The 16,527-nt window shown below is 34.6% G+C and overlaps 1 protein-coding gene across 3 annotated transcripts in view; it reads right to left on the bottom strand.

Annotated features, from left to right (window-relative positions):
• LOC139488209 (WD repeat and FYVE domain-containing protein 3-like) overlaps nucleotides 1–16,527 on the bottom strand; it is a 74,625-nt gene that overhangs the window by 45,352 nt on the left and 12,746 nt on the right. For all 3 annotated transcript variants that reach the window (XM_071273668.1, XM_071273669.1, XM_071273667.1), the window contains exons 9-19: nucleotides 16,234–16,289; nucleotides 13,872–14,018; nucleotides 13,270–13,367; nucleotides 12,331–12,491; nucleotides 11,211–11,306; nucleotides 8,543–8,736; nucleotides 7,970–8,108; nucleotides 7,374–7,474; nucleotides 6,878–7,023; nucleotides 658–744; nucleotides 149–380 (exon numbers count right to left, since the gene is read on the bottom strand). In XM_071273668.1, coding sequence (XP_071129769.1) covers nucleotides 149–380; nucleotides 658–744; nucleotides 6,878–7,023; nucleotides 7,374–7,474; nucleotides 7,970–8,108; nucleotides 8,543–8,736; nucleotides 11,211–11,306; nucleotides 12,331–12,491; nucleotides 13,270–13,367; nucleotides 13,872–14,018; nucleotides 16,234–16,289 — 1,457 coding nt within the window. The remainder of the gene's footprint in view (nucleotides 1–148; nucleotides 381–657; nucleotides 745–6,877; nucleotides 7,024–7,373; nucleotides 7,475–7,969; nucleotides 8,109–8,542; nucleotides 8,737–11,210; nucleotides 11,307–12,330; nucleotides 12,492–13,269; nucleotides 13,368–13,871; nucleotides 14,019–16,233; nucleotides 16,290–16,527) is intronic.

Genomic DNA, 16,527 nt, shown 5'->3' on the forward strand with positions numbered 1-16,527 from the left:
GTCTCTGTGTTGAAGGCCGTACTTTGACCTATAATTGAAAACTTTTAATACATTGTCACTTGGATAGAGAGTTGTCTCATTGGCACTCATACCACATTTTATTCTTATGTTAAACTAACATTTATCAAGGTTTTAATCAAGTACTGACCTTTTTGTCATCATCATGTTCTATGGCAGGTAGTAGGTGGAACAAAGACAAGACAGCACCAGGATGTACAATAATTTGATCTGCACTGACATGTGATGCCTCTGGTATACTTCCTGTACTGGCCCGCTTCTGTTTGGGTGAGGACTGGGGAGAACCACTACTATCTCTATTATAAATCATTGTAAACCTCTTTAATGATGGGGAATCTGTCTTAGCTTGGCTAGATGTTGGTCTAAAATGTAGATAAAATTGAGAATGGAAATGGTGAATGTGTCAAAGAGACAACAACTTGTTATCTATGATCTCAAACAAAGATATTTTAACTTTTGAAAGATATAATGAAATTATTTTTCTGATATTCCTATACACTTTTAAATCAGACTGTTTAACCAATAATTATGAATTTTCAAGGTTAAACACTGCTCTTCTATTTTGGCATATTTAGCTGCAGTTTAAGGTATCAAGTCACACAGACTATCTATAATTATTAGCAAACTAAAAACACTTACTTATCAAAGATATCCTGAGCCATGTTGTACAAGTACTTTAACATTACACAAGCAGATAACAGTGTCATGGGAATGCCATTGTAATCCCTGTAAAAGAAAAGATTTCAGATAGGCAGAGCCTTAATTTAATTTCAAATTTCATTGTTTTTTATTTGAGCTGTGAAAATGCACTGAGCCATTGAGTGTATAAATTATTCAAATTTTAAAGTAAATTTGGATTTTATTAGATAAATACTTACCATCATAAATTCTGAGTGTAACCCCAATTGCGTCATAGGTCAGATGGAAAATCCCAACTAAAAATAAACGTACTCTCACTGGTCCGGACATATACCCCTGTTTGCCCATATTCTTCCATTCAATTTCCTCAAGACAGAAACATAAGGAAAGGGGATGAAGGGGAGGTGGGTGGGACCTATAATTTATGATGGTAAGTATTTATCTAATAAAATCCAAATTTACTTTAAAATTTGAATATTTTATAGCTATAAATACGTTACCATCATAAATTCTGAGTAACAGAATCTAACGTAAAGCTGAATCCCCTGTAACAGAAGAAACAGGAGGAAAGTTCAATCTTTGTGCTGAAACTATAGGTCCAAGAGAGTATAAACTTTCGGCAAAAGTAGCCATAGATTGGAGGTAGTGAGATAAAAAAGAGTTCTCATTTCTCCAGAAACCTGCAGACAGTACCTCTTCTAGAGATGCACTGTTAAACAGAGCCCAGGATGTAGAGATACCCCTAACATCATGAGCTTTAACATTAAAACTATTTAAAAGTTCTGCCTTAGAAGAACCATAAGCTAAAGATATGCATTTGCATATCCAAGTAGAAATAGTTTTAACAGAAAGATCTGAGATTCCTTTTTTAATAGGAATAAAGAGTCTTGAGTTAGAAACAGAACGTAAACTACACGTTCTTTCCAGATAAATAGATAGGATTCTTACTGGACATAAAAGTACAGAAATAGAATCGCTAGGGAGTGCAGGAATCACAACTGGTTCTGCACCCTTATCTGGAATCTGATTCTTTGCCAAAAAAGCAGGATCCGTTAAAAGAGTAACAGAAGATTTATCCCTGTTAAATCGAAGGCAAGCATCAGAAATAGAGAAGGCATGGATTTCACTCCTTCTCCGTCCAGAAGCCAAAGCTAAAAGAAAACAGCATTTATAGGAAAGAAACCTTAAATCTATTGTTTCTGCTGGTTCAAAAGGAGGAAGTTTTAAAAAGGATAAAACTAGTCCAAGGTCCCACTTAGGAACTAAAGTTTTTTGTCTTGGTCTTTCAAGACTAAAACTACGAACCAAAAGAGAAATATGCTCATTGATTCCAAAATCTGGGCCACCAGAAATATGAATAGTTCTTGAGATAGCTGATCTATATCCCTTAATAGTAGAGGGACATAATCCTTTGGATTCAAAAAGAAAAACTAGAAAGTCTGCTAATTGTTGTACAGTGACTTGGAAAGGATCAATTTCCCGCTCACTACACCAATCTGAGAAGATTGACCATTTTGCATCATAGACAATGCTAGTGGAGTCTCTGACAGACTTTGTGAGATGCTTGGTTGCTCCTTCAGAAAAACCTCTCTTTCTGAGGCTAACCCTGAGAGAAGCCAGGCGTGTAGTTGAAGTTTTTCTGGATTTTGATAAAGAACCTTGCCCTTGATTTGAGACAGAAGGTCTGGTCTCAGAGGTAGAACCAGAGGACAAGCACATGATAGGCGCAGAAGGTCTGGAAACCAAGACTGTTTTGGCCATGCTGGAGCAATAACTATGATCTTGCAATTTTCCCCTGCTATTTTCTGAAGTACTGGGGAGAGAAACCTGAAAGGAGGGAAGGCGTACCCGAACATTCCTTTCCAAGATAGGCTCATTGCGTCTACCGCAAAAGATTTTGGATCTGGAACCGGAGACACAAATGTTAGAAGTTTGTGATTGAGACTGGTCGCAAACAGATCTATCTGAGGTGACCCCCAATGAAGAGTCACAGCTTTGAAAACTACTTGAAGTAGTTCCCACTCCGTGTTTACTGGAGCAAGGGATCTGGATAGAGTGTCGGCTAGAATATTGAGGTGCCCCGCAATATGTCTCACCACTAGATGAACCTGGAGTTGAAAACACAGAAGGAGAATGTCTCTGGCTATCTGATAAAGAGAAGGTGAATGAGTTCCTCCCTGATTCTTGAGATAAGCTACAACTGTTGTGTTGTCCGTGGCCAGAATGACAGACTGATTCTTTAGAGACATTTGGAAATGATTCAGTGCAAACAGAACTGCTTTCATTTCCAATACATTGATATGCTCTTCCAAAAGATCTGGACTCCAGACTCCCGAGATTGTAAGCCCCTCCAGATATGCTCCCCAACCGAGGGTGGAGGCATCTGTGAATAATGTTAGACTGGGAACTTGAGGGGACAGACATAGGCCCCTCATTACATTTTCCCGTACTAACCACCATTGAAGGTGTGGAAATAAAGGCTGAGTGATTGGAATCAATGCTTCCCATTCTTGTGAAGCTGCAATCCATAACTTGTGCAGATAAAACTGAAGCGGACGAATGTGAAGTCGTCCCAATGGAATTACATCTGCCAGAGAGTTCAATAGACCCAGAAGTTGCAAGAATTGACGTGCTGTGACTGATTGAACCGTCAGGAATAAAAGTATTTTCTGACATAGTTTTGTAAATTTCTCCTCTGGTGGGAGGACTAGGCCTACACTGGTTAGGAAATGTTCTCCCAGGAAAACAAAGTCTTGAGACGGAATTATCTCTGACTTTTTCCAAGAGATAAGGAAGCCTAGGGACAGAAAACAATTGATGACCAAGTCTGTCTGAACCCTCAATTTGATTGGGCAAAATTCCTTGAGAAGGGAATCGTCCAGATAGGAATGAATCTGAATAGACAGGGAATGTAGGTGAGCTATAGCTGCCTGCATGATTTTGGTAAAAGCCAAAGGGGCTGTAGACAGGCCAAAAGGGAGAGCCTTGAACTGGAAAACTTTGTTGTTCCAAACGAAGCGAAGGTATTTCCTGTAAGTTTTGGAAATGGGAATGTGGAAATACGCGTCTGAAAGATCCAGAGAAGTAGTCCACATTCCTGGAAGGATTGAAGCCCTGATGGATCTGTTTGTTTCCATTTTGAAGTGGGGAACAATAAGAAATTTGTTCAGAATAGATAGGTCTATGACTGGCCTCATTCCTCCAGTCTTCTTTGGAACCAGAAAAAGACGGGAATAAAATCCCGGAGACAGAGTTAAGATCGACACCTCCTCTATTGCAGCTTTTTGTAACATAGTGTCCACTTCTACTGATAGAAGTTGACACTTGACTGGGTCTTGTGTATGAGACAAACTTATTGGAACTGCAGATAGAGGAGGTGGGTTCTTGAACTGAAGTGTTAATCCCCCTCGAATTATTGACAGCACATAACAGTCTGAGGTAATTTTCTTCCACTGATTTAGGAAAAAACTTAACCTCCCCCCTACTGGTATTGATTTTTGAGGAACTTGTTGTAAATTTTCCCCTGGGGAAGCTGTCAATAACGTACGAGGGGGCAAGAACCTAGGTACTAGACCCAGGTTTCTTGGAACCCTTAAAACCACCAGAAGGCTTACCTGAGCTTTTTCCTGAGTTATTGGGTTTGTTCTGCGGTTTGCCGTAGTTATTCTTCCTTTTCTTAGCAGAAGAAGGGGGACCACCTGAAGCAGAAGTACTATTAGAACTAGATGTAGCATTAACCGACCTCTTGCCATTAGTAACTTGTACACTAACTTTGACTGGAGGAGGGTTTTTGCTGAGTTCCTCTTGAACCCGCTGTAAGGGTAAACCAAACATCTTGTCAGAGAGTGGAGATTTCAGTAAAGAATCTTTCAAAGGCTCAGCGATAGAAATGTTTTCAAGAAACTCTGCTCTTTTAGATAGGGTGCAATTAGCAATAGAACCCATTAAAAGCAACTGAGATGAACCTAAAGCTTTATCCAGTTGAAGTAAGAAGGATCGTACTTCTGCTGGAACAACCGAATCTTCGCTGTTAAGCAAATGTCCGGTTGCAGCTAGAAAATGTTCGGCTGTGCCAAGAACTTGAGAAGCACTACGAAGGAGATTCTCAGTCTTTGACCAAACAGGTTGAGTGAGACGAAGACCATCTACTGGCTTTTTTCCCAATAAAGATGACATAGATTTGTCACAAGTGGGAACAAGTCTACCCAGTGAAGAATCAAAGATATCAAAATCCTTGTACTTAACCTGATCAGAAAAGGATGACATTCCAAATCCTGAGATATTGTTATTAGCAACCTTTTCACTAGCAGAATTAGCGATACCTTCATTAATAAATTGTAAAGCAAAAGTCATATGGCCAGATTCAGGAAAAGAATTGTGAGAAGTAACAGTATCCTGAGAAATACCACAGGAAGCTTCAAAAGTTGAAGAAGGTTTCTTCGGCTTGGAAGGAGAGAGAAAAGGGATATGTGCTTCATCCCTCATCAAGGTATACACCTTATCCCTAAGATCCTTCAAGGAAGGAGGATCCTCAGTCTCCTTGGTGGGAGGTTGTTGAGCTGACTTAGAAGAAGGCTCAGGGGCCGTCTTCGATACCTTGGGAGAAGAAGAACTTTCAACATCCTCATCAGTGAGGAAAGCCCTTTCATGACTCCCAGGGGAAACAGAAAGCTCGTCATCCTCCCTCTCATCACATTCTACAGACTTAGCTGGAGAAGGTTGATGAGAAGAAACTCTATTTTCCAGTAGAGTCATACGACTGGATAGAGTACTAAATTCAGCCTTGAAAGACTCACCAAAGTCTAAAAGTAACTTCTGTAAACCATCCAAAGGTGATGCATGATCAGAAACCCGAGTACCATGAGAAGAACTAGAAGCTTGAGAGTCAGGTACGGTGGTAGAAGGAGCTACTGCAGAAGTCAAAGATACTGCTACGGGTAGAGCAGGAGCTAAAGGTGGTGCAGTAGCTACCCCAGAAGGGGGACCATAGAAATTGTCCCTATAAGGCCAAAAACCAGGTTGGTTTGGCATAAACCCACCATAAGGGTAAGACTGTGGCCAAGGTGGCTGAGACCATGAGGGTAAAGGTTGTGTGCCCGTGTTGGGAAGCATATACCCACAATAGGATAATGGGGGTCTAGAACCTGGCAAGTTCAAGCCCATAGCTGTACCTGGGACAGAACTAATAGTACCCGCTGAATTAACAGACCTAGATAAAGTATGAGTCACCGAAGTTGACGTAGGTACCCCCCCAAAATGCATGGCCGAACCTTGTGAAAGGGTCGGATAGGTAGCAATACCAGACACCGTTGTCGAAACTCCGGTCAATGTACTGGTAGTTTGGGGGGGACTTAAAGGTAGTGACCCATCTAAGAGATAGTCCGAACCAGGAATACTTACATACGGACTATTCAAATTAAAGTCCATAATAAATTTTACTTTAGTCAAAAACACAAATAATTTGTTTAGAAATTTAAACAAAACAAGGGAATATATTTCCAATAAAATACACAATATATATGAAAAGCAATTAAGCTATTCAAAAAACTAAACACTTCTCTGTTGAATCTGTAAAACTTGATGTGCACGTGTGACCGATGTCGCAGATGGAAATTGAATGGAAGAATATGGGCAAACAGGGGTATATGTCCGGACCAGTGAGAGTACGTTTATTTTTAGTTGGGATTTTCCATCTGACCTATGACGCAATTGGGGTTACACTCAGAATTTATGATGGTAACGTATTTATAGCTATAAAATTTATAAAGTTGCCATGATAATGTCTGTATACAAGAATGTTTGTACCATTTTATCAGGAAAAGTTGTTTGATTGGTGGCAAAGTTAACAGGTACAAAAAATAATAATGTATTAAATGTATCTAAAATCTTGTAAGTGAATCAAATTACTGATCAAGTATAAAAGTAAAATATAGTTGGTCTTTGGTGGAGAGTTATCTCATTTGCAATCATACAACTACTTCCCATTTCTATAATTAGGTACCTTATTAAATATGAATGGGTTGTGGGTGTGAAAAAGATGCATCCCAACCCTCCATTTTTTTTCTTTCAGGAACAGCCAATAAAATTAAAACTGTAGGAAATCTTTAATCCATAACCCACAACGCTTGATTATGTGTGCAACATTGATGTGATATAACCCCTAACATGATTCTAAAATACCCCTAATCATAAGATACGGACTTAATAATTAAATACTTACTTAGTTTCTTTAGTATTTACAAATACATCTTCAAACAGTAGCTTTTGTTCTTCTGCTTCCGTCACTTCACCAGATGGTTGTATATCTATTGTGGAGGAGAAACAACCTAGTAATCTTACTGCTTCTGTCAGACTATCATATCTTACCTGTTATAAAATAAAATGTAAAAATAATGTATAATACATTTTATGATTTCAATTATGTCAAATCAAACTAAAAAATTTAGAACACCAAAATTGACAAAATGTTTGTGTCATACCAGCCCTAGTGGTCATCTTGATTAAATTGCCACAGACTGAAAAATGTTAAGACAATAGGGTATAATATATTATGTAAGTTTGACAATATAGATGACAACTTCGACAATGCAAGTCAACAAAGTGTAAGCTCACATAGTTAAGCAGTTGTATAAAGCTGATGTCCAGAATCATTATTGTTGTATTTGTCACACAGTTAGAGTACTGAAAAAACTGTCTTCAGCTTACTTAATACATACCTCAGTCTCAAAGAATTTGGCATTAGCAGGTTCATATCTCATGGCTACAGTTATAGTACTGAACACTGTCTTTAACATACTTAATACATCTACTCTTCTTACTGAAACATTCAATAATCCAATCATATAAGACAAGGAAATAAACATTATAGTTTATCTTAGTTTATACTTAGTAAGTGTAAATCCTCATGAATTTAATAACCACACCAAACGTTTATGTATCGTACTCAGAAAATAAAATTTGAATAAATATCCACTTTTACAATATATATATAAAAGAACAAGAATGTGTCCCCAGTACACGGATGCCCCATCCGCACTATCATTTTCTATGTTCAGTGGACCGTGAAAATGGGGTTAAATCTCTAATTTGGAATTAAAATTAGAAAGATCATATCATACAGAACATATATACTAAGTTTCAAGTTGATTGGAATTCAACTTCATCAAAAACTACCTCGACCAAAAACTTTAACCTGACATGGGACAGACGGACGAACGGACGAACGAACGAACAGACGGAAGCACAGACCAGAAAACATAATGCCCATAAATGGGGCATAAAAAGGGAAACCTTAACTTTAACTGAGATTTACCTTGATCCCAGGGTACTTTAGGTGGATCACATAAACAACCTTCCATAGATACTAAGACAGACATGACATACACAAAGCCTCCTACTCTACGGAATACTGTTCTTGATCTGTGGCTTTCTCGCAATACATTCAGCAGTGCCTAAAACATAATGTTTTTGGTGAAACAATTACAATAGAATTACTGTAAAAATTATAATTTTGAGATATCTCAGATTTGTAAAAAAAAAATATAGTTCAGTGTTTCAGTTTAAGAAATTATAACAAAAGATAGACATGTAAACATCAATATCAGTGCCTTTTTGCTGAGAATAAGTGGGAAATAAATACAGAAGACAGGAATATATTTCTTTGATTTAGAATAGTATTTTTTTTTATAGAAAATCTTATTCAAATGAAATCTTCTATATTTTTCCTTGCTTTTATTCTATACATTGCGGGAATTTCTCGCTACATTGAAGACTTGTTGGTGACCTTCTGCTGTTGTTTTTTTCTATGGTCGGGTTGTTGTCTCTTTGGCACATTCCCCATTTCCATTCTCAATTTTATTATTGGATATCTTTTTTTAAAAGTTACCTTTAGAATATGTGTTTTAAGTTGAAGTGACAACACTGGTGAAGAATGCATCAGACCAAGTAATGTTCCCATGTCATCATCACCACCAGGGGACAGCACTAGTTGTTGTACAATATTTAAAGTCTGATGACGACACTGCTTATGTGGAATCATGGTATGAGCACAGCGAGCACCACCACACTCTCTAAAAACATCTGAAATTCAATAAAGTTGAAATAAAATAAGTCATCTTATAAAGCAGTTCAAGAACATTATAATCTAAAGACCAGATGCTCCGCAGGGCGCAGCTTTATACGACCGCATAGGTTGAACCCTGAACGGTTGGGGCAAGTATGGACACAACATTCAAGCTGGATTCAGCTCTAAATTTGGATTGTGATTAAATAGTTGACACAGCATAGGTTTTGGACACAGAATGAATGTGGTCTAATGAACTTAAAATATTTTTTTTGTCTTTGAGCAATCACTATGCTGTTGAATATTAATCCTCTCAAAAAAATGTTTGAAGAAATTTATTTATGAAATCTGAAATGAGAAAAATTAAACCCCCCCCCCCCCCCCACCATTTTTTTCACATCCCCCTTTCCCTTTATTCAAAACTGATCTCAAAATTCAAATTTCTAATGGAGTTTGCAACAATAACTACTCATTTAAATACATCATAAAATATTAAAATGTAACAAAAAGTGCTTGTTATCACTGAATGGTAAAGAGTGTTTTAATTTATCAGTTGGTAGTAAAAGTGAATATCCATTGTGCATTGTATAAAACAATGATTTAAGTTGATTCAACTACTATTCTGGACAAAGAAAGATAACTCCAATCAATTGAAAATTTCTTGCTATTGCACAATATTGTGCAATTAGATATTTCTTGCTATTGCGCAATACTGTGCAATTGAAAATATTTGCTATTGCACAATACTGTGCAATTGAAGATTTCTTGCTATTGCACAATACTGTGCAATTGAACATTTTTTGCTATTGCACAATACTGTGCAATTGAAGATTTCTTGCTATTGCTGAATACTGTACAATTGAAAATTTCTTGCTATTGCACAATACTTAATATAATAATTTTGGATCCTGATTTGAACCAACTTGAAAACTGGGCCCATAATCAAAAATCTAAGTACATGATTAAATTCAGCATATCAAAAAAGCCAAAGAATTCAATTATTATTAAAATCAAACTTAGTTTAATTTTGGACCCTTTGGTATTTAATGTAGACCAATTTGAAAACGGGACTTAAAATTAAGAATCTACATACACAGTTAGATTTGGTATATCAAAGAACCCCAATTATTCAATTTTTGATGAAATCAAACAAAGTTTAATTTTGGACCCCGATTTGGACCAACTTGAAAACTGGGCCAATAATCAAAAATCTAAGTACATTTTTAGATTCAGCATATCAAAGAACCCCAAGGATTCAATTTTTGTTAAAATCAAACTAAGTTTAATTTTGGACCCTTTGGACCTTAATGTAGACCAATTGGAAAACGGGACCAAAAATTAAGAATCTACATACACAGTTAGATCCGGCATATCAAAGAACCCCAATTATTCAATTTTTTATGAAATCAAACAAAGTTCAATTTTGGACCCTTTGGGCCTCTTATTCCTAAAAACCTGTTTGGACCAAAACTCCCAAAATCAAACCCAACCTTCCTTTTATGGTCATAAACCTTGTGTTTAAATTTCAAAGATTTCTATTTACTTATACTAAAGTTATGGTGCGAAAACCAAGAATAATGCTTACTTGGGCCCCTTTTTGGCCCCTAATTCCTAAACTGTTCAGACCTCAACTCCCAAAATCAATCCCAACCTTCCTTTTGTGGTCATAAACCTTGTGTTTAAATTTCATTGATTTCTCTTCACTTATACTAAAGTTATTGTGCGAAAACCAAGATTAATGCTTATTTGGGCCCTTTTTTGGCCCCTTATTCCTAAACTGTTCAGACCTCAACTCCCAAAATCAATCCCAACCTTCCTTTTGTGGTCATAAACCTTGTGTCAAAATTTCATAGATTTCGATTTACTTAAACTAAAGTTATAGTGCGAAAACCAAGAAAATGCTTATTTGGGCCCTTTTTGGCCCCTAATTCCTAAAATTTTGGGACCAAAACTCCCAAAATTAATCCCAACCTTCCTTTTGTGGTTATAAACCTTGTGTTAAAATTTCATAGATTTCTATTCATTTTTACTTAAATTAGAGTGCGAAAAACTAAAAGTATTCGGACAACGACGACGACGCAGGACGACTACGCCAACGTGATAGCAATATACGACGAAAAATTAAAATTTTTGCGGTCGTATAAAAAGAAAATCAATATTAGAAAACAGAGCTTTTTTTATTTACACAAACAGCTATAATCAATATAATTACTTACACATGTGACTTGTCATCACTTTTGAACATGAATGGCATTCTCTGACAATATAAAGTAGTGTTAATTTTAAAAGTTTTGTTTCAAATCAGAAATATAACTATAACATTAAGCACTGAAATATCTAAGACTTAGTTAATTCAATGAAACTGATTAGCCCTACACGAAGTAAACAAATATGCAAAGCTTTCTTTTGTTCAGTGTTTTGAAGATGAAAGTATTAATAAAGGTTGTGACTTTTTTCATAACATTAAAATAAATGTTTAGCCATGACTCACCAGCATTTTTACTATTTCCACTCAGAAGAGCTGTCAGACACTCCATGACCAGAGATCCTAATTCTTGTTGGTCAGCATCAATTGGCTCTGATTCTACTATAATTAAATACAATTATTAATGTTCGTTGTATAATAGTTGTATAGTAATCAAGAGTTATTTTAGCATGTATTACTTGTTGATTATTTTGCATAATTTAATTTGTCTAATCCATATTCTTTGGAATATAATGGCTTTTATTGTCCTACTGTTTTATACAAAAATAAAATAATAAATTCTGATCATAAGATGGTTTGCAAAGGATTATTTGTAAAGATATAAAATTTTGCCTTTATTGATTTTATTCATCAAATACACATTTTAATCATTACAGAAATTAAATTTAATTCTTACGCATGGGTAATAGAATGCTCTTGTTGTGTTTCAAAGCATCTATATTCAATTGACTCAAAATTTGGATTTTATTTTTTTTTTTGTATTCATGCTTTTCACAAGTTTCTTTCTTTAATTTATTGATGATTTAAAGAAAATAATTTTCAAAATCTCTAAAGATTGCACTTTGTAATTACAGCTGTTTCTCAAACCACACCTCTTTTGGGGAGATTTAGAATATTCATAGAAAATTAATTTTGTTTACATACTGGTTCCCAGTTCTGATCTGTAGGTTGCATCTTATCAAGACATAACTTGGAAAAGTTACCAGAAAATATACATGTGAATATTGTTTATATTGAAATCTATAGTAAACCTACAGTCGAGGTAGGAATAGTTAAGAAATTTAGTGTTAGTTTAAACTCTTAGAATTTTGGGGCATACGAACGTTGAAAATATGCCGCACAGCCCTACATTTTGACCTTTGAAAAAAATAGTAGTGCATATGAACTTTCTATTCTAGGATATGATTTTTTCAAAACCTCATAGTACAGTGGTACAGTTTTAGCCGTAAAGGGAGTTCCTATGGGAAAATGCATTGTCCATATTTACAGAAATGCAACCTATATGCTTAGTAATCTGAGAAATAATGTTATCAACATCAATTAAAATCTCGTAATTTTATCTGGAACAAATGTTAATTCTAATAAGCATAAACTCTTTAAAATGTAATTTGTAGTAAACATTTACCTGTATCATTATCTGGAGTTTTCAACAGAGCAGCATATCTGTGTAAACATGTGATCATCACTTCTAACATTCCAACGTCTCGGAAAACATCTTTATAGATTGTGTGGGTTTGTAAAATCTTCAGTAGACTCTTCATACAAAGTATATTGCACTGTGTGGAACTGTAAACAAAAATTATTTAATTAATTAATGAGGTGTGCTTTATATGTACATGTATATAAATTTTACATATCTTTTCATTTATATATTTTTTCATTCAAAATAAGTGACCCACAATAGGTGGATACACTGTGAAAAAGGTAATTTAACCAAATTTCTTGACATCATTATTAACCTCATGAGACCGAGATGCAAGAAGACTGTGTTATAAAAGCAAAAGAGTAATGGAACTATGTGCAAACTTACTGGTCTGATTTGGTGAGTATACTTAACTATGTGAAAACTTACTGATCTGATTTGGTGAGTATACTTACTGTATACAACTTACTGATCTGATTTAGTATACTGAACTATGTGCAAACTTACTGGTCTGATTTGGTGAGTATACTTACTGTATACAACTTACTGATCTGATTTAGTATACTGAACTTTGTGAAAACTTACTGATCTGATTTGGTGAGTATACTTAACAATGTGAAAACTTACTGATCTGATTTGGTGAGTATACTTAACTATGGGAAAACTTACTGATCTGATTTGATGAGTATTCTTAACTATGTGAAAACTTACTGATCTGATTTGGTGAGTATACTTAACAATGTGAAAACTTACTGATCTGATTTTGTAAGTATACTTAACTATGGGAAAACTTACTGATCTGATTTGATGAGTATACTAAACTATGTGAAAACTTACTGATCTGATTTGATGAGTATACTTAACTATGTGAAAACTTACTGATCTGATTTGGTGAGTATACTTAACTATGTGAAAACTTACTGATCAGATTTGATGAGTAAGCTGATACTGATGAGTTCTTTACAGGGTACAAAATTCAAATCATACACAATAAACTCCAGGAGCTCAAAAAACTTTTCCTGTAACAAAAGAATTTTATGATTTATACATGTGAACATATTAGGGAAGTAAACAAGTATTTCAGTATGACTTCAGGAAAAAACATTTTTATAACTTCAGGAAAACAGAACTTTTTAATATACAAATGTATTATAGATAACATATTTTGCAATTAATTTTTGGTCAGACAGATGAATTATTGCAGTTGGCCTGACTATATGTCTAACAGTCCTTTAAATGTATTTTGTGAAGCTTTATGTAATAGGCAAATTAATAAATAGATAAATTAATAAATAGGCAAATTAATAAATAGATAAATTAATAAAAAGGCAAATTAATAAATAGATAAATTAATAAAAAGGCAAATTAATAAATAGATAAATTAATAAATAGGCAAATTAATAAATAGATAAATTAATAAATAGGCAAATTAATAAATAGATAAATTAATAAAAAGGCAAATTAATAAATAGATAAAATAATAAATAGGCAAATTAATAATAACAAGCCTTCCTTTTACGTACCTGAACATCTTGTGGTTTCAGATAGATTTTTTCTACAAACTGTGACATGGTATGTTGTGGTTCTAATATGAAGTAGTTAGCATTGTCTTGGTGATATATACTGTTGATGACCTCTAAAATGGTATTACAAAGACAGCTTGTGGAACCCTGAAAAGGGGATTCAGTTATTTAATAATTATATCATGTAATAATAAAACATGAAAATTAATAGTTAATTTTACATGCCAATTATTTCATATGATAATACAACATATTCTAATAAATAGGGACAATTAATAAACAAGAATGTGCCCATAGTACATTGATGCCCCACTCACACTTTCATTTTTTATATTCAATGGATAGTGAAAAATCTAATTTGGCATTTAAATTAAAAAGATCATATCACAGGGTACATGTGTTCTAAGTTTACAGTTGATTGGACTTCAATTTCAACAAAAACTACCTTGACCAAAAACTTTAACCTGAAACTTGCACTATCATTTACTATGTTCAGTGGACTGTGACATTGTGGTCAAAAATCTAATTGTGCATTAAATAAGATAGACCATGTCATAAGGAACATGTGTTTTAAGTTTCAAGTTGATCAAAAACTACCTTAACCTGAAGAGGGACAGACGGACGAATGAATGGACGAACGAACAGTCAGACGAACCAACAGATGTATGGACGCACAGACCAGAAAACATAATGCCCCTCTTCTATCGTAGGTAAGGCATAACAAGAGGCTCTAAAGAGCCTGTGTCGCTCACCTTGGCCAATGCGAATATTAAACAAAGGACGCAGATGGATTCATGACAAAATTGTGTTTTGGTGATGGTGATGTGATGTAAATCTTACTTAACTGAACATTCTTGCTGCTTACAATTATCTCTATCTATAATGAACTTGGCCCAGTAGTTTTAGTGGAAAATGTTAGTAAAAGTTTACAAATTTTATGAAAATTGTTAAAAATTGACTATAAAGGACAATAACTCCTTAGGGGGTCAATAGATCATTTTGGTCATGTTGACTAATTTTAAGGTCTTACTTTGCTGTACATTATTGCTGTTTACAGTTTATCTCTATCTATATTAATATTCAAAATAATAACCAAACACAGCAAAATTTCCTTAAAATTACCCAATTCAGGGGCAGCAACCTAACAACGGGTTGTCCAATCAATCTGAAAATTTCCTGGCATATAGATCTTTACCTGATAAACTATTTAACCCCGTCAGATTTGCTCTAAATGCTTTGGTTTTTTTAGTTATAAGCCAAAAACTGCATTTTACCCCTATGTTCTATTTTTAGCAGTGGTGGCCATCTTGGTAAGATGGCCCGGTCATCGGACACATTTTTCAAACAAGATACCCCAAAGATGATTGTGGCCAAGTTTGGATTAATTTGGCCCAGTGGTTTCAGAGTAGAAGATTTTTGTAAAAGATTACTAAGATTTATGAAAAATAGTTAAAAATTGACTATAAAGGGCAATAACTCTTAAAGGGGTCAACTGACCATTTCGGTCATGTTGACTTATTTGTAAATCTTACTTTGCTGAACATTATTGCTGTTTACAGTTTATCTCTATCTATAATAATAATCAAGATAATAACCAAACACAGCAAAATTTCCTTAAAATTACCAATTCAGGGGCAGCAACCCAACAATGGGTTGTCCGATTCATCTAAAAATTTAAAGCCAGATGGATCTTGAACTGATAAACAATTTTACCCCATGTCAGATTTGCTCTAAATACTTTAGTTTTTGAATTATAAGCCAAAAACTGCATTTTACCCCTATGTTCTATTTTTAGCCATGGTGGCCATCTTGGTTGGTTGGCCGGGTCACGCCACACATTTTTTAAACTAGATACCCTATAATGATTGTGGCCAAGTTTGGTTAAATTTGGACCAGTAGTTTCAGAGGAGAAGATTTTTGTAAAAGTTAACGGACGACGACGACGACGGACGCCAAGTGATGAGAAAAGCCAAGTGAGCTAAAAAATTAATACCATAAATTATCAGGAAAACATTTAGAGAAAGTTTAGATGGGAGCCATCAAAGAAGGCCAGGCAAGGATGTATTACTTCAAATAACTTTGTGGTTATGATCATCATTGTAAAGTTGCTTACATGAAATCAACACTTTTCAATGGTGGTAAATAATTTTGTCAAATTTCATGTCCAATATCATCAGTTTTAAAATATGCACAGGGCTAACTTAGTTGGTGAATTTTTTTTTATCAAAACTAATGAATTAATTGTAAAGACTTAACAACAAATTTTATTCCAAACTTCTATCACAAAATATTGTTTCAACAGTATTTCAAAAAATTTTGAAAGCTGAAAATCAAGATGCTTGACTGTAATTGTATTACAAACCTTCAGGAAAACTGACTGCAACACTTGAAAAGCTTGAATATTCCGTACACTAACACCTAAAGCATAATAAAGCTATAATTAATAAATAGTATTACAATTTTTAGCTAGACCTGTATTCATTCTATGTCATTTTATATTTAAGATCAAGGAAGTTGTTTTGATAACGAAGAATTGTTTCCTTATTAAACAGAAAACCTTCGGTAAAACAAAACAAATGATATCTATCTATATCTGTACAATACTAATTTTATTTTCAACAAACCATTTTTTTTTTAAATTAAACTTTTTACACAG

Source organism: Mytilus edulis, chromosome 9 (assembly GCF_963676685.1).
Source record: "Mytilus edulis chromosome 9, xbMytEdul2.2, whole genome shotgun sequence".
NCBI classification, from domain to species: Eukaryota; Metazoa; Mollusca; class Bivalvia; order Mytilida; family Mytilidae; genus Mytilus; species Mytilus edulis.